Source organism: Bos taurus, chromosome 17 (assembly GCF_002263795.3).
Source record: "Bos taurus isolate L1 Dominette 01449 registration number 42190680 breed Hereford chromosome 17, ARS-UCD2.0, whole genome shotgun sequence".
NCBI classification, from domain to species: domain Eukaryota; kingdom Metazoa; phylum Chordata; class Mammalia; order Artiodactyla; family Bovidae; genus Bos; species Bos taurus.
Genome location: NC_037344.1, coordinates 54100175 through 54125793, shown reverse-complemented (window position 1 = coordinate 54125793; position 25619 = coordinate 54100175). Strand labels below are relative to the sequence as shown.

Below are 25619 nucleotides of genomic sequence, written 5' to 3'. Positions count from 1 at the left end.
ATCAAGTTAGCATGCATGCATGCAAGCCAACATCATATGATGACATAATTTCCACATGGGTGAAAGGAAAAAAAAAAAGCCAAATCAAGAAAACTCAGAGAAACTGGCACCCACAACAAGAACAGCTTTGTTGCTAGAGAGATTTCTCTGGGTTGAACTTTTTTTGACAACCAAGGCACAAACATACAGGGAACCAAGCCTGCAGGCAAACTTCCATATAGAATCTTCCCTGAATACATCTTTCCATAGCTCCACGGAAGTGGCTGCTTAGATTTCTGACTAGTAGGCCATGATAAATAAATAAATTACAGTCAATCTCCTGGTATGATTATTTTTGTTATATTAGTTAGCTATCCAAAAGAAAAAGCTACTTGCAATTCAACTTCTATTAATTATCCCAAAGTCCAGCACAGATAAAAAAGCACTCATTGTTACAGTAAAGTACATGAATCAGCTTAAAGATCACCTCAATAATTAATCAGCAAAAATGAATAATTTTATGGTTTTTCTAATAAAAACAATGACTTCAGTATGAAGCTACAACTTATAAACTTCTAGGCATTTGTACTTTTAGAACCCCAATATAATTTTGTATTACCAGTTGATGTTGAATATTTTCATGACGTTGCTTAAGAAGTTCTTCTGTCCTCTGCAAGAGACCAAATTCAGCTTTAAATTCAGCTATTATTTGATGCTTCTTTTTGAAAACTGTACTTTTGCTTCGAAGTTTACTGACATATCGCTTGAACTGCAAAAGAACACAATGTGTAGTTTAATAAGTAGAAAAGTAGTTGCTAAATATTATATATAACCTCAACGTATTACAAACATTTTCTTTTCTACTGTCCAACATGCGTGTCACAAATACAGAACAATAGCTTAGTTTTATTAAAAAGTTGGAAAGACTAACTGCTTAATTAAAATACTTTGTGTACATTTTGATTTTTTGGACCCATTAAATACTGGAAATCCTTATATAAAAGCTATTCATTGTGAGCTTTACAATAAGGATTTGGAAAACAGCAACTTCAATCCTATAAAAGTTAAACAGGTTAAAAAAAAGAAAAAAGTGGAAGATCAATTCTGGCTATGGTCTTATCATTTTATCTCTTATGCATTGTACTATTTTGGTGACCCTGGATCTACTGGGATTAATATAACCAAGCAGAACAGTCAACATTTGCAGTTACCATTTATCATTTAAGAAAGGTACTATGACCATATACCCTAAGAAGCATCTGAAACTCATCCCAAATGTTCAAAAGCTAAAAATACTCCAAATTAGTGGGAACTCATAGTTGCTTAATTCAGCTGTTGACCTACTAATAATTGTAACTACTCTAATGGAAAGACTCCATTGTTAAACAATACCAACTAGAGTTCAGAAAAGCACATGAAATGAATATTTAAAGGAATTTATTTATCAAGTACTACTTATTAACTATTACATAGGCACTGGGCAGACACTGAGAATACAACTCTAAACAAGATACACATCCTGCCCTTAACAAACTTAAGAAATAGTGGGGAAAATGAACACTGAACTGATGTTCACAACCACAATGAACATTATGAAACAGTGAAGGGGCCCTGAAAATAAATAACAGGAGTTTAACCTGGGTTGGGACCAAGGTAGAAAAGGTGGGGGGGGGGGGTGTTGGAATTTTAGAGAGGTGAGTTATGACAAATTTCTCTAAAATAATTTAAGCAAGACTGAAGTAGCAGGAGTATGTTAGAGAAAGGAAAAAGAAGCAGGGAAGAGCATTCCAAGTAGTAGAAGCAGCAGGTGTAAAGGTCCTGAGGCACTGGCTCATTAAAAGTATTGCTCAATATAAGAGACAAATGCAAAAATTTTCTGGTATTTCTAAAACAGAACAGAATACTTTTAAAAATCACTTTCTCTTATGCACCATTAGTACTAAGAATTTTCAGATTTCTTTTTTACTACATAAAATAATTTTTCTGCTCCTACCTTTTAACTACATTCTTTTAAAAATGTTCATAGTAAGAATCTGGCCTATTATACTTAAATGTATCACTTCAAAACAAAAGTAAACCTCCATATTACCTACAGTGTGAAAATTCTTTAATAATCTTAACCTTTGTAATGCCCAGTTCTTTATAAGGATAATTAGGGGGGTAATAAATAATTTTATAAGTAATAAAAGTAAATGAATGTATTACTGAAGCTTTAGAAAACAGAAAAAAAGGAAAATTCATTCAAAGCCACTATTTAATGCAAACTCTATTACCATGTGGCATTTTACCTCCTAAAAATAGGCTAAATCTAAGGTCAGTAATTCTCTTGGGTTGGTCAAAAAGTTAGTTTGGGTTTTTCTCTAGGATGTTATGGAAAAATCCAAACAAACTTTTTGGCCAACCCAATAAACTATAAGGTAGCAAAACAGGAAGGAGAACATTTCTAAAATTAAGGTTTGTTTTTTTTTTTCCTTAAAGACTTGATTGATTCCTGAATATGCAAAGAAAGTCCTTAAAACCAGTAAGATTAAAAATTCTTCACATAAAAATAACCCGCTAATTCATTGTTTAGACATCTTTTTAAATGACTTAAACTTTGAAAGAAATGACGAACACATTGTGATTTAGAAGAAGGAAGTTCAAAATATTTCTCTATCCATGATTGAGTTAGTTTTAATATTAAGGAATCTAGCCCACACACAGCAAAATTATCAATGGCTGGATTACAGAAACTGTTTTAAAAAATTTAAGTCAGACCAATGTACCTAGAATCTAATAACTTGCAATTTTTCCTTTAAAAGAATAAATGTGTAAGTCTGACACAACCACAAATTCAGAATCCTCAGAGTAACTATATGTTCTATTAAAAGTGTCCTGGGCAAAGTGCCCAAAATGAAATCAATCCTGTTCATCTGCTATCCTCTGTATTATCTAGGCCAATCTTCCCTTTCTCTGTCTTGCTGGGCTCTGGAACTATTTTTAAAAGCTAAAAGCTATAAATGTTTTGTGAAAGAACAAACCTACTGATTACTCAATGTGCTCTATGTTGATTGGTTATTTGACATTCACTGGACAAACTACCTAGGGGAAAAGTAGTCAGGGTCAGATAAAAAACAAGGATTTACTATAGCACAGGGATATATTGAGTATATCTTATAATGACCTATAATGGAAAAGAATCTGAAAATATATGTGTAACTGAATCATTCTGCTATACAATAAACTAACACTGAAACTAACAACTATGCTTCAATTTAAGAAAAGAATAAAATGCTCAATTAATGGAGCCCTTACTTCATAATGTATAAAAATCAATACCAACTGGATTATATAGAAATGTGAAATGTGAAAATGAGAACTAAAAATCTAGAATATAGGACAATATCACTATGATTATTGAGATAGGAAAGGATTTCTGAAACAAAACACACATTGAAAATGGATGTTGATAAACTTGACTTTGCTAAAATTGAGAACTTCTGTTCATCAAAATATATATTAAGAGATTAAGAATATAAGCCACAAGTTCGGAAGAATATATTTGTAACATGTTAATCCAATAAAGAATTTATATCCAAAAATACATAAATTAAACCCACAAATCAATGAGAGAAAGGCAAATAACCCAATAGAAAAATGGATAAAATACTTGAATAGTCACTTCATAGAAAACAAAACCCAAAGTGGCCAATAAGCATATTAAAAGATGTCTGACCTCATTTATAGTCAGTGATGCAAATTAAAACCATAGTAAGATACCATTATAATGCCCATCTGATTAGTAGAAATAAAAAGCCCTTCCATACTAAGTGTTGTTGAAGATGTGGAGGAAGTAGAACACCTATACACCACTGACAGTGAGGGATATAAATTTGGAACCATAATTTGTAAGTCAACTGGGCATAGCTACTAAGGTTGATCATGTACCTCCCATCCCCCACCAACTCCCATAAACAGCAGTGTTTCTCACACTTTTCTATGGTGATTGACCAGTTTTTCAAACTTTCTAATTGTTTGTAAACTGCATACTTTTATAAAATAATAAAAATGTTTATACAGTACCAAATCTATCAGTTCAGTTCAGTGTCTATCAGTTCAGTTCAGTCGCTCAGTTGTGTCCGACTCTTTACGACCCCATGAATCGCAGCACGCCAGGCCTCCCTGTCCATTACCAACTCCCGGAGTTTACCCAAACCCATGTCCATTGAGTTGGTGATGTCATCCAAGAACCTCATTTTGTGTCGTCCCCTTCTCCTCCTGCCTTCCATCTTTCCCAGCATCAGGGTCTTTTCAAATGAGTTAGCTCTTCACGACAGATGGCCAAAGTATTGGAGTTTCAGCTTCAACATCCGTCCTTCCAATGAACACCCAGGACTGATCTCCTTTAGGATGGACTGGTTGGATCTCCTTGCTGTCCAATAGACTCTTATCAAGAGTCTTCTCCAACACCACAGTTCAAAAGCATCAATTCTTTGGTGCTCAGCTTTCTTTATAGTCCAACTCTCACATCCATACATGACTACTGGAAAATCCATAGCCTTGACTAGACAGAACTTTGTTGGCAAAGTAATGTCTCTGCTTTTTAATATGTGGTCTAGGTTGGTCATAACTTTCCTTCCAAGGAGTAAGCGTCTTTTAATTTCATGGCTGCAGTCACCGTCTGCAGTGATTTTGGAGCCCCCAAAAATAAAGTCAGCCACTGCTTCCACTGTTTCCCCACCTATTTGCCATGAAGTGATGGGACTGGATGCCATGATCTTAGTTTTCTGAATGTTGAGCTTTAAGCCAACTTTTTCACTCTCCTCTTTCACTTTCATCAAGAGGCTCTTTAGTTCTTTTTCACTTTCTGCCATAAGGGTGGTGTCATCTGCATATCTGAGATTATTGATATTTCTTCCGGCAATCTTGCTTCCAGCTTGTGCTTAATTCATCCCAGCGTTTCTCATGATGTACCCTGCATATAAGTTAAATAAGCAAGGTAACAATATACAGCCTTGACGTACTCCTTTACCTATTTGGAATCAGTCTGTTGTTCCATGTCCAGTTCTAACTGTTGCTACCTGACCTGGATACAGGTTTCTCAAGAGGCAGGTCAGGTGGTCTGGTATTCCCATTTCTTTCAGAATTTTCCAGTTTATTGTGATCCACACAGTCAAAGGCTTTAGCATAGTCAATAAAGCAGAAATAGATGTTTTTCTGGAACTCTCTTGCTTTCTCCATGATCCAGTGGACGTTGGCAATTTGATCTCTGGTTCCTCTGCCTTTTCTAAAACCAGCTTGAATATCTGAAAGTTCACAGTTCACATATTGCTGAAGCCTGGCTTGAAGAATTTTGAGCATTACTTTACTAGCGTGTGAGATGAGTGCAATTGTGCAGTAGTTGAGCATTCCTTGGCATTGCCTTTCTTTGGGATTGGAATGAAAACTGACCTTTTCCAGGCCTGTGGCCATTGCTGAGTTTTCCAAATTTGCTGATATATTGAGTGCAGCACGTTCACAGCATCATCTTTTAGGATTTGAAATAGCTCAACTGGAATTCCATCACCTCCACTAGCTTTGTTTGTAGTGATGCTTCCTAAGGCCCACTTGACTTCACATTCCAGGATGTCTGGCTCTAGGTGAGTGATCACACCATCGTGATTATCTGGGTCGTGAAGATCTTTTTTGTGCAGTTCTTCTGTGTATTCTTGCTCTTCTTAATATCTTTTGCTTCTGTCAGGTCCATACCATTTCTGTCCTTTATCGAGCCCATCTTTGCATGAAATGTTCCCTTGGTATCTCTAATTTTCTTGAAAAGATCTCTAGTCTTTCCCTTTCTGTTGTTTTCCTCTATTTATTTGCACCGATCGCTGAGGAAGGCTTTCTTATCTCTCCTTGCTATTCTTTGGAACTCTGCATTCATTTGGGTATATCTTTCCTTTTCTCCTTTGCTTTTCACTTCTCTTCTTTTCACAGCTATTTGTAAGGCCTCCTCAGACAGCCATCTGCTTTTTTGCATTTCTTTTTCTTGGGGATTGTCTTGATCCCTGTCTCCTGTACAATGTCACGAACCTCCGTCCATAGTTCATCAGGCACTCTATCAGATCTAGTCCCTTAAATCTATTTCTCACTTCCATTGTATAATCATAAGGGATTTGATTTAGGTTATACCTGTATGGTCTAGTGGTTTTCCCCTCTTTCTTCAATCTAAGTCTGAATTTGGCAGTAAGGAGTTCATGATCTGAGCGACAGTCAGCTCCCGGTCTTGTTTTTGCTGACTGTAAAGAGCTTCTCCATCTTTGGTTGCATGAAAAGTATATAATCAATCTGATTCCAGTGTTGGCCATCTAGTGATGTCCATGTGTAGAGTCTTCTCTTTTGTTGTTGGAAGAGGGTGTTTGCTATGACTAGTACGTTCTCTTGGCAAAACTTTAATAGCCTTTGCCCTGCTTCATTCCTTACTCCAAGGCCAAATTTGCCTGTTACTCCAGGTGATTCTTGACTTCCTATTTAGATGTTCCTAAATGCTTCCTCCTAATTTACATGGTTGTGGATTAGTAACTAACGGTTTGTGTACTAGAACAGGTCTTCAGACCACACTCTGAGAAGCACTGCTCCAGAGCAGGTCTTCCTAAATGGGGTGTGCTCCAGGACACTCATGTGGCACAAACAGTACAGGTGTGCCCACATATTAATCAACTTAGCCTCTGCAGCAGCTGGGCAAGATATTATAAAGAAATCCCAGGCCAGTCATCCTCAGCTATAAGCAGCCTTGTCCTTTGATCTCAGTATGCTAAACAGTAACTATTTACTTTAAGTGCCATGTTGTGAAAAAAGTTAGGAAACATTACCCTCCAAAAATCCTTGCTCATAGTCACAGGGAGACATACATAATAATATTGATAAAAACCTGCAATACCAAAAAGTCGGAAAACATGCCATAACTAATTGTTTTATATTCATACAATATAGTATATACAATCAAAATAAACAATTATAGGTTCAAGAAATAATGTAGAGCCAAAAAAGCAAGTTACAGAATAAACAGAGAATGCTCCCATTAGTAGTATTGCTTAGGGAAACTAAATAATATACTGTTTAGGGATACAAATGGGTTGTCAAACAGTAAATAAAAATCACAGAAGGATAAAAACCTAACTCATGATGGGAGTAACCTCTGAGAGGGGTGGAAACTGGATGGGATAAAGTGAAGTCACTCAGTCGTGTCCGACTTTTAGCGACCCCATGGACTGCAGCCCACCAGGCTCCTCCGTCCATGGGGTTTTCTAGGCAAGAGTACTGAAGTGGGGTGCCACTGCCTTCTCTGAGACCTCCTACTGCTGCTGCTGCTGCTGCTAAGTTGCTTCAGTTGTGTCTGATTCTGTGTGACCCCATAGACGGCAGCCCATCAGGCTCCCCTGTCCCTGGGATTCTCCAGGCAAGAACACTGGAGTGGGGTGCCATTTCCTTCTCCAATGCAGGAAAGTGAAAAGTGAAAGTGAAGTCGCTCAGTCGTGTCCGACTCTTAGCAACCCCATGGACTGCAGCCCACCAGGCTCCTCCGTCCATGGGGTTTTCCAGGCAAGAGCACTGGAGTGGGGTGCCATTGTCTTCTCCAAGACCTCCTACTACTCCTGTTTAATTCCAACCTCTACAGAGGAACACTGGGGTCACCTCCTTGTGCCGATGGTGCCTAGGAAGGGAAGCGTTTTTTCCACAGTCACACCAACTCCTCACCCCCGTCTCCTGACTGCCAGGCCAGAGTCCTGCTATGGGGACAGTCAGGAAAGCTCCGAGGACCCTTTGACAGCTCCCACATTGGTTTCCCCCCCTTTCTCGTGAGAAACAGGTAGAAAAAAGATCTTTTCACTTGTTCTTATTCTTAAGTAGATTTCACCAAGATCTGTGATCTTTCTCAGAAGACAATCTAGGTGTTGCAGCGAGGAAAGAGGATGTGTGATGTTTGCAAAGTGTCTGTGAGAAGTTCCTCTCTATCTAGAGGTTATACTTGCTTGCTTTTCTTTTCTGGGTGTTTTTATTAAGGAATGGCAAAACATTTAAATGTCCCTTTGCTTAGATTGCCCCCAGCTGTCAGTACTGTTTACAGTGTGTGCTTGGAGGAAAGCAGTAAACAGGGTCAGAAGCTCACCCAGCTCTGGAATGATGGCCCCAGTCAAGCCTGGCCACAGCAGTGGGAACCCTAGATGGCTGCCTCCACCCAGAGAACGGGAACCCTGAACTCCTCTGAGCAGTGAAGATGCCTGCTTCAGGCTGTAGGCAGGGATAAGGTAGAGGCATAAAAGGAATCTCAAAAGTGTTGTTTTTTTAAGCTGAGTAATAAAAGTATGTGCTTAGTCACTCAGGCGTGTCCAACTATTTGCAACCCCATGGACTGTAGCCCGCCAGGCTCCTCTGTCCCTGTCCATTTCATACTGTTTGTGGGGTTCTCAAGGCAAGAATACTGAAGTGGTTTGCCACTTCTCCAGTGGATCACATTTTGTCAGAACTCTCTACCATGACCCATCCATCTTGGGTGTCCCTACATGGCTTGGCTCATAGTTTCATTGAGAGAGACAAGGCTGTGATCCATGTGATCAGTTTGGTTAGTTTTCTGTGATTGTGGTTTTCATTCTGTCTGCCCTCTGATGGATAAGGATAAGAGGCTGGTGGAAGCTTCTTGATGGGAGGGACTCACTGTGGGGGAATCTGGCCTTGCTCTGATGGGCGGGGCCATGCTCAGTAAATCTTTAATCCAATTTTCTGTTGATGGGTAGAACTCTTCTCCCCCCTGTAGTTTGGCCTGAGGCCAAACTATGGTAGGGGTAATGGCAGCAATGGCAGTCCTCCTTCAAAAGGACTTATGCCAGCATGCCCCAAGGCTCCCAGGACTGTTGTATTCAGTGCCACTGACCTCACAGCAGGCCACTGTTGACCCACGCCTCTGCTGGAGACTGCTGGACACTCACAGGCTCAGTCTCTTGTGGGGTCACTGCTCCTTTCTCCTGAGTCCTGATGTGCACAAAGTTTTTTGGTGATGGACAGGGAAGCCTGGAGTGCTGCAGTCCACAGGGTTGCAAAGAGTCAGACACGACTGAACCACTGAACTGAACTGAGGCTCCTCTGTCCATGGGGATTCTCCAGGCAAGAATACTGGAGTGGGTTGCCATGCACTCTTCCAGGGGCTCTTCCCAACCCAGGGACAGAACCCAGGTCTCCCACATGGCAGGCAAATTCTTCACTGTCTGAGCCATAAGGGATGCCTTTCATACACAACATGCACACACAAACACAAACTTTCACTATTCTTAACATAATTTTAAAAAATTAAACATTTTGAAAGTAAATAAACATTAAAGAATCAATCAAGAAGGTCCCAAATCTAACCAATGAGTTCCAGAAGACAACAGAAACAAAAAAGGTAGAAATAATACAAGAAAATTTTCCAAAACCGAAGAACAAAAGATTCTAAATTAGAAGAGCCAACAGAATGCACAGTTCAATGAAAGAAAGAGCTATACTTAAGTATACAATCTTAAAAATTTAGAAAACCACAGATAAAGAGAGGATTCTAAAAGTTTCAAGAAGAGGTAAATGGCAATAATAACAATGAAAGATCACATCAAAGGACTGGGAATCAGAAGAGCCTCAGATACCAACAATGAATACTAGAGAGTGTGCACATACTCAGTTGCTTCAGTCATGTCCTACACTTTGGGACCCTTTGAACTGTAGCCGCCCAGTCTCTTCTGTCCATGGGATTCTGCAAGCAAGAATACTGGAGTGGGTTGCCATGCCCTCCGCCAGGGGATCTTCTCCACACAGGGATCAAACCTGAGTCTCTTAGTCTCTTGCATTGGCAGGCAATTCTTTATCACTGAGCCACCAGGGAAGCCCAATGAATACCAGAAGACAATAGAATAATGCCTTCAAATTTCTCAGGGAAAAAGATTTTCAACCAGAATTCATTATTTAGTCAAATTATTGATCATGTATAAAGACGGAATAAAGACAATTTGAAACAAGCAAGATTCACAAAAACGTATTATCCAAGTTCCTATTTTCAGGAACATTCTCTATTATAACAAGGAAATAAACCAAGGAAGAGAAGACTTGAGGTTTGGCAAACAGGAGATCCAAAACAAGAGCGGTAAAAGAAATTTTCAGGATTCCAACTGTGAAGCCTGAGATTACCATTGTATAGCAAGCCTAGAAATTAATTTCCCTACACTGGAACAGAAGAATGAGAGGGGCTCCAGAAAGAATTAGTCCCAAGGTTTAAGAAATATAATTACTAGATTACTGTGGATGACCATAATCCCATATTGAGAAATTGTACAGTTCTACCAGAAAGTTCAGAGTTAAGTGAGTGATAGGTATATAAAAAACTAAACCAAACAAAAACAAAAAAATGAGGTCAGTATTAAGAAGAAAAAAAAAGTGTACAAGAAAGGATATGTAATCATAATACGCTGTGTGGCTTAGCTATAAACAACATGTTTATACAATCATCATAATGAATATAGCAAATAGTGACATAACCAGAAATTATAATTATATTGGGAGGCTATAAAGAACATAAGGGTGGATATGGAGGGTAGACAGGAAATGGAGAATGTAGAGCTAAATCCTCATTTCCTATGGTTCAGTTCAGTTGCTCAGTCCTGTCCAACTCTTTGTGACCCCATGGACTGCAGCACGCCAGGCTTCCCTGTCCATCACTAACTCCTGGAGCTTGCTCAAACTCATGTCCATTTTTGAGTTGGTGATGCCATCCAACCATCTCATCCTCTGTTGTCCCCTTCTCCTCCTGCCTTCTATCCTTCCCAGAATCAGGGTCTTTTCCAGTGAGTCAGTTCTTCCCATCAAGTGGCCCAAGTATTGGAGTTTCAGCTTCAGCATCAGTCTTTCCAATGAATATTCAGGACTGATTTCCTTTAGAATTGACTGGTTGGATCTCCTTGCATTCCAAGGGACTCTCAAGAGTCTTCTCCAACACTACAGTTCAAAAGCATCAATTCTTCGGCTTTCAGCTTTCTTTTATAGTCCAACTCTCACATCCATACATGACCACTGGAAAAACCATAGCTTTGGCTAGATGGACCTTTGTCGGCAAAGTATTGTCTCTGCTGTCTAGGTTGGTCATAGCCTGCCCAAAATTTTTTTAAAAATCAAGAAATTTTGTTGTTTAGAAATACAAAGGTAAATATTAGAAGAAACAACTAAAAGCATTAAAAGTGGTTGCCTCCAGGAAGCATGACTTGGGAGCATGGAAGGGTATCATTATTTTCATTATGAGCTTTGTAGTACTGTGGTACTTTTATTTGGCTGCACTGGGTCTTTATTGCAGCGCACAGGCTCTCTCTGGTTGTGGTGAGTGGGGGCTACTCTCTAGCTGCAGTGTGTGGGCTTATCGTTACAGAGCACTGGCTCTACAGTGCACAGGCTCAGTAGTCCTGGTGCATGGGCTTAGCTGCCCTGCAGCATGTATGATCTTACTTCCCAGACCAGGGATTGAACATGTGTCCCCTGCACTGGCAGGCAGATTCTTAACCTCTGGACCACCAGGGAAGTCCCCTGTTTTAGTTTTTAAACCACATATTTGTGTTATTCTAAAAAATTATAATGAAAAGAACACTCCACCTCAAAAAAGCCCATCACCAACAAAAACCTTACAGCTGATAGACTTTAATTTGAATAGACTCTGAGTATTAAAAATTAAATTTACTCATAATTGTGTTATAATGACTTATCTGGGAAAAAATTTTTAAACTTATAAATTAATCATTAAAAGTCCTAGGAGAAGTACAACAGGGTTGCAGAAGCAGTTCAGAGAATTGTTGAGATCACGGGCTTTGCAATCAGAGAAACAATTTCAAATCTTTGCTACACCACTTAAAGTGACCTTGGGGAGGTATTTAAATAAGATCCATAAAATGTACTAATGTTCTACAAAATTGAATGATGGATAATGATTAATAATGTCTGTCATTTTGCTTGAACTGCTACTGAGGCTGTAATTCCAATACTTTGGCCATCTGATGTGAAGAGCCGACTCAGTGGAACAAACTCTGATGCTGGGAAACATTGAAGGCAAAAGGAGAAAGGGGCAGCAGAGGATGACATGGTTAGATAGCATCACCGATTCAATGGACATGAATTTGAGCAAACTCTGGGAGATAGTGGAGGACAGATGAGCCTGGCATGCTGCAGCCCATGGGGTCACAAAGAATTGGACACGTAGTGACTGAACAATAACAACAAAGATTACACGGAAGATGAGATAATTTACTATTCCTTTTAAACACTAAGAAACAAAGAAATGTCAAATAATTAGGACGAACAGAAGAGTAAAGATCTAGGTGTAATATAGTGCTCTTTAGAAGTAAAACAGAACAATCACTACTGCAAGAAACTACAAATCTACATACTCTGAGTACAACTAAAATTTTTGTATGTATGTTTATAAACTGAGATTGGGAAAGAATGAAGAAATAAAGATAAATGTTGTGTTGGGTATGTAGGGTCATATGTGAATTCTTTGAGATTTCTTAGATATTTAAAAATTAAAAATATTTTGAAGGAACTTTGGCACGAGATAAACAATAAATCCTTAGAACATTAAGGAAAAAGCTTTCAACAGTGCACCACATAGAGCAGGCCAATCAAGTCAATTTGTCATGAAAGTAAACTATAAAGATTGCCACTGTGCAGGAAGGCCCATTATAGCAGCTATTACTAATCATTTGGTCCAATACACAACTGTAATCTAAATTTGTCATCTATGAAAGAGCAGTCATCATTTCAGATGCTGAGATTAGTAAGATTAATGTTTTAATAGTGCTAGATTCTGGCTTCAGGACCAATTTTACAGACTCAATTCCTTTGTGATCAAAATGGAATTTGACAGATCTTCTTTCTCCTTTTGCCCATTTAATATGTTTTGGAACCTTTAATAGTAATGGTCAAAATCTGAGCAAGCTTTTTAAAAGGACAAGGCAGTTTATTTTCCTATGTATGTAATCATTTACAAATATTTTTCAAGCTTATCTGGAACTCAAAAGTATTACTGGATTCCAGATATCATTCTGGATATTTATGTGGAAACAAGAATCGCTGCTTCTGTTGCAAATTTCCAACTCAATATCGGGCATGAAGCTATTTTCACAGTGCTTAAGCTGTGAAGACTTTATAAGACAACCGTATAATAAGCACTTTATATGGTCAAGAATCACAAAGAGCTATTTTTTAACACTATTCCTCCTTTTACAGAGGAGAAAACCTATTTAGAAATTAAAGCAACTCACCGAAGTTCAGAAAGTTAGAAAAAAACTGGATTAGAATGAATACTTGTGTCCTCAAATCCTGTTAGTGCACTATCCATGCTATTTTCCACTTCTTTTTTTTTTTTTAATTTTTAAACTTTACAATATTGTATTAGTTTTGCCAAATATGGAAATAAATCCGCCACAGGTATACATGTGTTCCCCATCCTGAACCCTCCTCCCTCCTCCCTCCCCATACCATCCCTCTGGGTCGTCCCAATGCACCAGCCCCAAGCATCCAGTATCGTGCATGGAACCTGGACTGGCAACTCGTTTCATACATGATATTATCCATTTCTTAATTAAATCACATCTTTGTCAGTTATTTTATCAAATGACGTTTAGCCATAGAAAACTATAGAAATAGGCCCAAGAAAGTTATATGTGAGATGGATAACACCAACTGTTCAAGAGTAGAATGAATATGCCCAAATGGCCATAATTTTTTGCCCACTTCTATTCTGTCTGAATTCAGACTTGCAGAAAACCTGAAAAGGCCATCTTTTCAAGTCATGCTTCATGTCATAAATCATCTGGATTCCCTGAAGTCTGGTATCAGAGTGGTTATTTGTTTTAAGTCAAGAAAAAAAATGTTTTAAGCAACCTTTGTTTTCTGCTAAAATGTTAGTCTTTTCAAATCACTCATCGTAACTAGCGCAATATATAAATATAGACATACAAACACTATTCTAACCTTTTCCAACCTGTTAGTTTTATGTTTTCAACTTTAAATTAGAAAATCTCACTAAGCCAAGCGTAAACAACATAATTACCTACATATGGTAGTGGATAGTTAAGTGCTGATTCTCTTGGGAGGGTCTATAATAAGCAATGTGATATATGCTAGTAGAAATCTGTCTTAATAAAAACTTGTGGCATAGGAATATCCATCTGGGAAACACAGTTAATCATATCATCCAAGGTCTCCATGCTTCTATTATAAATCAAATCACCACCACACAGCTGTTACTATATCTCTAATGGGGTTTTCAACTGCTGTCCAAGCAGTTAACTCTCAAAAAAATTTTCTATGAAAAGTTTTCACATTTGGAGTTAAAGATGTGGGATTACATGGACTGCATATATAATAGTCTACCTTCTATTGCAGTGAAATGAGGCAAATTTATTTGATTCTGTTTTGTTCCATCTCCTGGGAAATTTTAGGGGCCTCAAGTCCTGCTATGAACTCTAAAGAGGGTAATGTGATTTGAAAGGTTCTAAAAATATCACAAGTTTGCCTGGACTCACTTAGAAGGGTGGATGATTCAATTACAAGTGTCAAAATTTGATTCCTAATTTTTCAGGATCTGACAGCTGCAGCTAATCTTGCCAGGATTCCCTTATCTTCATTGTGCTTCTCTTTGAAGTATTTAAAGATTTCATAATCTTTGCAATTTAGCTCTAGGATTTCCGTCAGTAGCTGTAGAATGAGCCGGTTGGTTCTTTCTAAAGCTACTTATACATATTATTTGATCAAGCACATTTTTAAAGTAGCCATTAACTGCAAAACAGCTGAGCTTCTTTTAACGGTTAGGGAAGAAAATATAATGAACTCTAAACCCGTACACCATAAACCAGGAGTGACCTTTCAATGCATGAAATGCCAATGCAACCTTAACCAAAGGTTCAGTTGTTGCTATAAAAAAAGTTCAGATTCAAAAGGCATGCATTCATTTGAATGACAGCTCCGAGAAGGGTACTAGCACTGAATCACTGTGGCTAGTTTTTTGTTTTGCTTTTCAAATAATTAAAGCAGAGATTCAGAGATATCAAGGTGGCAAAGATGGTAAAGATTGGAAGCCATGTGGCAATACTACCTTAGGTACAGCCTCTATTCTCTGCTCTTCCATTAGTGAGACAAAGTCACCAAGCTCAGATTATTGCCCGTGAAAGGGTAAAGATCATATTTAACAAAAGAAGTGACTGAGGACTACTGTATTAAATGGCAAATTTAGGTTTTTGATCAGGTATTTAAAAATAACTTCATATAATAAACAACTATGGTTAGGATGAAGACTTTATAAAAATAATTTTTGTTATCAATTGAAGTGCCGTAACATTTTAAAATATTATCAATTTTCTAATGAAAAAATCTGTATGTAGATTAGATTATACACTTCTATTCAGGTTTTCTACACATTTACCAAGTGTTTATTACATGCCAGCTATTAAGTAAATGGTGGCGAAAAAGAGATATGGCCCTGCCATAATGGAGCTTACTGGTTTCTTAGGGGAGGCAGAAATTTAACAAGTGATCTTAAATGAGCTGTATCTTAGAACACAGGCTTTGCAGGTGGCTCAGTGGTAAACAGTTGGCATGTCAATGCAGGAGACATGAGTTCAATCCCTGGGTTGGAAAGACCATGTGGAGGAGGACACTGCAACCCACTCCAGTATTCTGGCCTGGAGAATCCCATGTACAGAGGAGCCTGGAGGGCTACAGTCCATGAGGCTGCAAAGAGTTGAACATAACTTGAGTGACTGAGCATGCACATCTTGGAACACATGTGAACAGAGTGGTATGGGAATGTTTCAGGGTTGTGGGGTGTGAGCTGGGAAAATAATAACATGGTATGATTACTGGGAGAGATGCTATTCCAGCTTTGTTATCTTAAAATCGTACTGATCACATCAACCTTTTATTGACAACTCAGATTCATAATTATGAACATTTACTATTATACTCTGCTCTAACACTTTTTAAATCTCCTCTGACACTGAATTTTGCATAAAGCAAGATAATTCTATGTAAACATTTTTATAGTACCTCAAACTATGGAAAACCAAGGTCATTTATTACTAAAATTCTGTCCCAATATATGAAGTTATCATAGAGTGGAACAACAGCAACAATTTGTACTTTATCATAAATTATATACCAATAAAACTGTTTGGAAAAAAGGAGAGGAAACCCTCAGTGTGACAAAAGACAGCATATACAAAGTTCAGAGATAGATGACAGACTAGAACAATTATCCAGATTAACAACTAAAATCCAGGTAAAAATATGATAAAGAGATAAAAAACATTCACTCCATTAGAAAAAAATGAAGAAAGACAATAAAAGGGCAAATGACAGAAGAAATATAAATGACCAAACATGTATGTGGACAGCTGTTCAATCTTAAGAGAAACGAAAATTAAAACATAATACTGTCAGAATGACAAAAAAATCAAAAGAATGAGGATCAAGTGCTGTTTTAAATAACAGAGGAAACAGATCCTTTTGTACACTCTTGGTTGGAATAAAAAAATTGTACATTCTATAGAACACAACATAGCAATTAAATTTTGTACATGACAATAATTATTATAACTGTAGTTTGTATTTATGAAGTACTTCCTATAAGCCAGCCACTATTGTATACTGCTTAGTTATATTAAATCATTTAGCCCTCACAGCCACCATACAAGGTGGGTACTATTATTGTCCCCACTTTACAGATAAAGAAACTGAGGCACAGAGCAGTTAGGTAACTACTGACATTAGCTGTTAGGTTGAACAGCTGAGAGGTGGCAAAGCTGAGTTCTGCACCCAGGTGTTCTGCCTCCAGAGCTGATTTTCTAAACCTCTAGAGAAAAGCCTCTTCATTTACTTACGTGGAAAAATTTCTGACACATGTTATTAAAAGTAAGTCACACAACACACACAGTACAATACCATTCACATTTTAAAAAACCCACAAAGCAGTATTATCCAATCTGTGTCTCTCTCCAAAGAAAGGACTAAAAGGGTTTACAAAATTAGTAGCAGTGGTTTCTCTCTGACAAAGAGTCTGAGGACTGGAGGTAGAAGGTAATCAATGGGGACTTCTGCTTTATGTATGCTGTTTGCTTTTCATTTCATGAAAATGTATCCAGATATTAGTTGCACAATCTGATTTTCAAAATATTATTTTATTATTATTATTTTATATACCCTGGAATAAATCATACTTGATCATGGTGTATGATGTACACTATGTTGTTGAATTCAACTTGATCTGAAGATGGAAAAAGGTATTCAATGCAAATAGAAACAAAAGGAAAGTTGAGGTAGCAACATTAGTATCAGACAAAATAGACTTTAAAACAAAGAAAAAGGACATTACATAATGATAAAGGGATCACTCCAACAAGGAGATACAACAGTCATAGAGGCATCCAAGACAGGAGAACCTAAATATACAAAGCTAATATTAACAAACATGAAAGGAGAAACTGACAGTAACATGATAATAGTAGGGGACTTTATCACCCACCTACATCAATGGACAGATCATCTAGACAGAAATTTAATAAGGAAACACTGGCCTTAAATGACCCATTAGACTGGATGGATTTAATAGATCTAGCAAGAACATTCCATCCCAAAACAAGAGTAATACTAATCCATCTGAATCAGGGGTCCCCAAGATAACCCCCAGGTTCAATGATATGCCAGGAGAATTCACAGGACTCTGCATAAAACCATGCTCTTGGCCGTGCTTTATTACAGTGAAATGGTACAAAGCAAAACCAGCAAAAGGAAAAGGCACATGGGGTGAAGTCAGGAGGAAACCAGGGGCAAGCTTCCAAGAGTCTTCTCCCTTAATTCCTCCAACAAAGAGGTAAAACAACACGTGTGAAATGCTGCCAACCAGGGAAGCTCATTAGAGACTCAGAGCCCAGAGTTTTTACTGGGGGCTGATCACGTAGGCATATTCTGCCTAGCCCATACCAAAATTCCAGACTCCAAGAAGGAAAGCAGGTGTTCAACATAAACCACACTCTTTGTACATATAGTTTAGGCACGTGAGCCACTCTTATCAAGGAATGGTGGGAATTCTTCTAAAATCCAACTTCCTAGATGCCAGCCAAGGGCCAATCTTGCAAGCAAGTTTTTCTAAAAATAGCAGATTCAGGTCCACTGTTTTAACTCTTTTCTGCAAATCCTTCCATAATCCTAGCTTTTTGTTCTCAGCTAATTCATAATGAATTCTTTACATGAATGTTTCCAGACTTTTCATTTGTTTTGGTCACCTTCATCTGGACTCTGGCTTGTTTTTATGTCTTTCTTAAAACATGATGCCAAAAATGTAAAATAATATTCTAAGCATAATTTCACATAAATGGGATATTACATTTTTATTAACAGAGTATAATTTAAAAAATTTTTTTCTTGGCCAAGCTAGGTAGCTTATGGGATTTTAGTTTCCCTACCAGTGATTGAATCTGGGGCCCTGGCAGTGACAGTACTGAGTCCTAACCACTGGACTGTCGGGCAATTCTCAGCATTTTGTCTTTTTAAAGCTGCATTACAACTGGATGATTTTTTTAAACTTTTTATTTTATATTGGAGTATAGCTGATTAACAGGAGAAGGCAATGGCACCCCACTCCAGTATTCTTGCCTGGAAAATCCCATGGGCGGAGGAGCCTGGTAGGCTGCAGTCCATGGGGTCTCGAAGAGTCAGACATGACTGAGCAACTTCACTTTCACTTTTCATGTTCATGCATTGGAGCAGGAAATGGCAACCCACTCCAGTGTTCTTGCCTGGAGAATCCCAGGGATAGGGGAGCCTGGTGGGCTGCCATCTCTGGGGTCCCACAGAGTCGGACATGACTGAAGCAACTTAGCAGCTGCAGCAGCAGCATAGCTAATTAACAGCTACAGTCCATAGGGTCACAAAGAGTTGAACACAACTGAAGCGACTGAGCATACACGCACAGCTGATTAACAGTATTGTGAGTTTCAGGTGGACAGCAAAGAGACTCAGTCATACATATACATGTATTCATTCTCCCCTAAACTCCCTTCCCATACAGGCTGCAACAACAACTAATGGATAATTTTTGAGCTGCAGATAAAACTCAGATTCTACATTATTATTATTTATAATCCCATTAATGGCATTTTGTTTGCTTAAGTACAAGGCTCCTAACTACCAAGATGATTTTGAATTATAATGCTATCACCTGTCTCAGACTGACTGTTCCTTCTAGCTTTCTGCCATGTGAAAATTATTAAGGTTTGTGGAGCTAGACTGCTGCTGCTGCTAAGTCATTTCAGTTGTGTCCAACTCTGTGTGACCCCATAGACAACAGCCCACCAGGCTCCTTTGTCCCTGGGATTCTCCAGGCAAGAATACTAGAGTGGATTGCCATTTCCTTCTCCAATGCATGCATGCATGCTAAGTCGCTTCAGTCATGTCTGACTCTGTGCGACCTACCTCAATTCAAATCATGGTGCCAAAACTTACTAGCAATATGACCTTAGATAAGTTAGCCTAAGTCCTCTGTGTGCTGGTTTCCTTATCTGTAAAAACTAGGAATAATAATCATACCTATCTCATAGAGTTGTTCAGTGGAATAAATGAGATAATGTACATAATAAACCTAATATAGTGTCTGGCACATTCAATTACATAATAAACATTATTAATTTAAATTACTGATGAGAATAATAAGCAGGTTAGGATCAAGGGCAAAGCTCCATGGCATTTTGGGGGTGACTTCTCTCAGAGATGAAAGCAATCAAAATTCTTTGAGAATATCATTTAGTGAGACTTCTACTTTATGTACTTATGTATGTACTTTATGTACTTAAATCCAGTACAGAAAACTTCAAAATATAAAGGAGAGTTAGAGACTCATTATTATTATCAATTTTCAGCTATGTTAGAAACTGTAGTCTCTAAACTTAACCTCTTTATCACCTACCAAACACTTGTTTGAAGAGAAAGAAATCAAGATAGACTAGACTGGCAAGAAAATCTCTATCACTAAGAAGATACTTCCAACTGTGCAAGAAATTCCTACCTATGTCAGAAGTCTGGCAGAATAAGATTTTGCTGTGCTTACCCCTATATATTGCCAAGTAAATCATTGAAAATAAACTGTTAACCAAAGTATCAGGAAAAAAAACAAGTGTTTTTAGGCTCTTCACCTGTTTTTTAAAAAATATTTATTTATTTGGCTGCTCCAGGTCTTAGATGCAGCACTCAGGATCAAGTTGCCTGACTAGGGATTGAACCCAGGCCCCCTGCATTGGGAGCACAGAGTCTCATCCACTGGACGGGCAGGGAGGTCCCCATCTTTTTTAATAAGAAAAATCAAAGGAACACAAATGAAAAATCTAGTAAAGAACAAATGCCTGTAGCACTTGTCATCTGCAATTAGAAGAGCTAAAATTCTTAGACAAAATGTAACATCTGGAATATTGACTTTAATGGCAGTAGGAAGCATCAAAATACACACTTTGATACTGAATTTTAAAAATGAACTCTAAATGATCTCTAAAGAAAAAAATGACAAAGGAATATAAATTACTATATGTATAATATTTGTTACATTCATCCTAACACAGTCACATTCCTCAATTTTTCCAAGAAAAGATTAGTCAAACAACTACATATGGACAATCAAGGAATGAAGGTTTATTTCCAAATAAATGGCTGTCATACAGTTTCTAGCAAACTATTGTTTCCAGTTAATGACTGTGTACAATGTGGTCCTATTCAGAGTCAAATATGAATTTTAAAATTAACTCATTCTAATAGTACCTTGAAGAATAGTTCAGTATTCATTTTGGAGCACAGCTGCAGAGGCATTCAGATTTGGATTCAAATCCTTGCTCTGCAACTCACTGTGTGACTTCAGGCAAGTTACTTACTCTCTCTAAGCATTAAGGAAGCTGGCCAAGGTCACCCAGCTAGTAAGTAGGCTGAGAAAGCCAGGATGTGCACTCAGACCAAGTTATAGAGACCATGACTTAACTAGTCTGCCACCCTGCCTCTTCCAGGTGCACCAACATGGGTCCCAGAGGAATGATCACTTTTGGATGCCAGATGTTACATGTTGACTTAGCCTTTGAGTTTCTCAGAAGCTTGGACATCCATTATTTTATAAATGGAGAAGTGATTTGCTTAAGGTCAACAGGAACATGTTAGAGAGACCTAGATCCTGCGTGGCCACTTATTAGTTGTGTAAATCTATAATTTTCCTGAGTTTCAACTAGTTGTAAAAATGGAAATAATAGTAATCTCTCTCTCAAGAAGAAGGGAAATATATGTTTGCAAATCATCTAGCACAGAGCCTTACATAAAAGTTGCTCAATAAATGTTAGCCCTACCTTTCCTCATTCTTCTATTTGTGACTCTGGGCACAATATTCTTTTTGAACACCATGCTACCATTTCTTGATACCCTCTCACCAACTGTGTTAACAGATGGGTGGCAAAGAACATGATTTTTTGGCAATTACCATGTGATACCAAATGAAACCTCAGTGAAGTCCAGCTGTATTATATAATTTTAAGTAGAACAAACTTCCTCCCTTTTGTCCATATGGTCTACCACTTTATCAGAGTAGAAAACAAAATTGGTCTACCAAGATTTGTTCTTAATAAAATTATGCTTAATGTTCCCCAATACCTTCTGTTCTTTTAGGTAACTGCCAAATGATTTACTTGATTTGTTCTAGTTTCTGACCAAACATTATTTAAAAATTAAGTTGACCTTATCCATATCCAAAATTATCTTTTTCCCCTTAAAAAATGTGCTCTTTTCTGTCATCAGATACTTTTCCTATTCACTACAATTTGTCAAAGATAAAAGCTAATAGCTTGGCACGAGGTTCTTTTCCATCACATTTGCATAGAGGGAATATTTAATACTGAGTTATAACCACTATTCAGTGCCAAATATGGCCATCGCAATTGGTATTTGTCAAACAGGCAGTATTTTCCTAAGAAAAGATAAAAATGCTAGGAGATAGACTGTTCTCTTATAAAGCAAAGTTGCTGCATAATTAATCTTTATTTCCTGGATAGCAAGGATATCATGAAGCACACTCTGCTGGCTTCCAAGTATCATTTAAAATACTCCCATTTCTTTTTTTTCTTGGTTTGGGTTTTTTTTTAATTGAAGGATAACTACTTTTCAGAATTTTGTTGTTTTCTGTCAAACCTCAACATGAATCAGCTATAGGTATACATATATCCCCTCTCTCCCATCTCCCTCTCCATCCCTAGTCACCCCTCTAGGTTGATACAGAGCCTCTGAGTTTCCTGAGACACGCAGCAAATTCCCATTGGCTATTTATTTTACATATGGTAATGTAAGTTTCCATGTTACTCTCTCCATGCATCTTACCCTCTCCTCTCCTCTCCCCACGTCCATAAGTCTGTTCTCTATGTCTGTTTCTCCATTGTTGCCCTGCAAATAAACTCTTTGGTACCATCTTTCTAAGATTCCATATATATGCATTGATATACAATATTTATCTTTCTCTTTCTGACTTACTTCACTCTGTGTAACAGGCTCTAGATTTATCCACCTCATTAGAACTGACTCAAATGGGTACTTTTTATGGTTGAGTAATATTCAATTGTGTACATGTACCACAATTTCTTTATCCATTCATCTGTTGATGGACATCTACGTTTATTCCATGTTCTAGCTATTGTAAATAGTGCTGCAATGAACACTGGGGTACATGTGTCTTTTTCAGTTTTGGTTTCCTCAGGGTATATGCCTAGGAGTTGGATTGCTGGGTCATATGGTGGTTTGTTCCTACTTTTTAAAGGAATCTCCATACTGTCTTCCATAGAGGCTGTATCAATTTACATTCCCACCAACAGTGCGAGAGGGTTCCCTTTTCTCCACACCCTCTCCAGCATTTATTGCTTGTAGACTTTTCGAAGATGGCCATTCTGACCGGTGTGAGGTGATATCTCACTGTAGTTTTGATTCGTATTTCTCTAATAATGAGCAATGTTGAGCATCTTTTCATCTGTTTGTTAGCCATCTATGTCTTCTTCGGAGAAATGTCTGTTCAGATCTTTTGCCCACTTTTTGATTGGGTTGTTTTTCTGGTATTGAGTTGTATCAGCTGCTTGTATATTTTAGAAATTAATCTTTTGTCAGTTGTTTCATTTGCTATTATTTTCTCCCATTCTGAGGGTTGTCTTTTCACTTCACTTGTCTTTTCACTTTGCTTATAGTTTGCTTTGTTGTGCAAAAGCTTTTAGGTTTAATCAGGTCCTGCTTGTTTACTTTTGTTTTTATTTCCATCATTCTAGGAAGTGGGTCATAGAGGATCTTGGTTTGATTTATGTCATCAAGTGTTCTGCCTATGTTTTCCTCTAAGAGTTTTATAGTTTCTGGTCTTACATTTAGGTCTTTAATCCATTTTGAGTTTATCTTTGTGTATGGTGTTAGGAAGTGTTCTAATTTCATTCTTTTACATGTAGCTGTCCAGTTTTTCCAGCACCACTTATTGAAGAGGCTGTCTTTGCCCCATTGTATATTCTTGCCTCCTTTGTCAAAAATAAGGTACCCATAGGTACATGTGGAGAAGGCAATGGCAACTCACTCCAGTACTCTTGCCTGGAAAATCCCATTGACGGAGGAGCCTGGTAGGCTGCAGTCCATGGGGTTGCAAAGAGTCAGATACGACTGAGTGACTTCACTTTCACACATTGGAGAAGGAAATGGCAACCCACTCCAGTGTTCTTGCCTGGAGAATCCCAGGGATGGGGGAGCCTGGTGGGCTGCCGTCTACGGGGTTGCACAGAGTCAGATATGACTGAGGTGACTTAGCAGCAGCAGCAGCATAGGTGCATGGCTTTATTTCTGGGCTTTCTATGTTGTTTCATTAGTCTATATTGTTCTGTTTTTGTGCCAGTACCATACTGTCTTGATGACTGTAGCTTTGCAGGATAATGTGAAGTCCGGAAGGTTGATTCCTCTAGCTCCATTCTTCTTTCTCAAGACTGCTTTGGCTATTAGGGGTCTTTTGTGCTTCCATGTGAATTGTGAAATTTTTTGTTCTACCTCTGTGAAAAATGCCTTTGGTAATTTGATAGAGTTCACAATGAATCTGTAGACTGCATTTGGTAGTACAGTCATTTTTACAATATTGATTCTTTCTACTCAGAAACATGGAATCTCTCTCCATCTGTTTATGTCATCTTTGATTTCTTTCATGGGTGTCTTATAATTTTCTGTATACAGTTCTTTTGTCTCCTTAGGTAGGCTTATTCCTAGATATTTTATTCTTTTTGTTGCAATGGTGAATAGGACTGATTCCTTAATTTCTCTTTCTGATTTTTCATTGTTAGTATATAGGAATGCAAGTGACTTCTTTTTTTTTTTTTTCCTTTTTCTTAAATTTAATTTGTCATATATAAGGTTTTTATATACAATAAGTGTGCATTGTAACAGTTTTTATTAAAAGTCAATCAAGTTTATCTAAAATGTTACCTGGCTGCATAGCACATTTGACATTATTGCCCACATGAAAGGAAAACAAATGGATTTACAATAACTTTTGGCCTTTTGGATTCTGGAAGTGTTCAGAGACCTACCCTTTTAAACCAAATGCATCTGAAAAAAATGTTTCCAGAGCATGCAGTTTAGATTTTACAGATCATCTCACCATTCTGATACACAATATTGACTAAAAAAGGGAAAAGGAAAGAAATAACATGTATCTAATAAAATAGTCAATATAAAAAGGACTATAATGGAATTAAGTGGCCTGCAAGTGACTTCTGTGTATTGATTTTGTGTCCTGTGAATTTGCTAAACTCATTGATTAGCTCTAGTAATTTTCTGATAGTATCTTTAGGGTTTTCTTGTCATCTGCATCATGTCATCTGTAAACAGTGAGAGCTTTACTTCTTCTTTTCTGATATAGATTCCTTTTATTTCTTTTTCTTCTCTGATTGCTGTAACTAGGACTTCCAAAACTATGTTGAATTATAGTCGTGAGAGTAGACACCCTTGTTTTGTTCCTGATCTTAGGAGGAATGCTTTCAGTTCTTCACAATTGAGAATTATGTTTGCTGTGGGCTTATCATATATGGCCTTTTCTATGTTGAGTAAATGGTACTTCTATGCCCATTTTTTGAAGAGTTTTAATCATAAATGGGTGCTGAATTTTGTCAAAGGCCTTTTCTGCATCCATTGAGATTATCACATAGTTTTTATCTTTCAGTTTGTTAATATGGTGTAGCACATTGATTGATTTGCATATATTGAAGATTTCTTGCATCCCTGGAATAAACCCAACTTGATCATGGTGTATGAACTTTTTAATATGTTGTTGAATTATGTTTGCTAGAATTTTGTTGAGTATTTTTGCATATATGTTCATCAGTGATATTGGCCTGTAGTTTTCTTTTTTAGTGTTGTCTTTGTCTGGTTTTGGTATTGGGGTGATGGTGGCTGTGTAGAATGAGTTTGGAAGTGTTCCTTCCTCTGCAATTTTTTGAAAGAGATTTAGAAGGATAGGCATTAGTTCTAATCTAAATGCTTGACAGAATTCACCTGTGAAGCCATCTGGTCCTGGGCTGTTTTTTGGGAGATTTCTGATT

The 25619-nt window shown here is 37.7% G+C and overlaps 1 protein-coding gene across 7 annotated transcripts in view; it reads right to left on the bottom strand.

Annotated features, from left to right (window-relative positions):
* Positions 1 to 25619, bottom strand: part of IFT81 (intraflagellar transport 81) — a 112408-nt gene that overhangs the window by 50111 nt on the left and 36678 nt on the right. For all 7 annotated transcript variants that reach the window (XM_059876013.1, XM_059876015.1, XM_059876016.1 and 4 more), the window contains 1 exon segment: positions 599 to 748. In XM_059876013.1, coding sequence (XP_059731996.1) covers positions 599 to 748 — 150 coding nt within the window.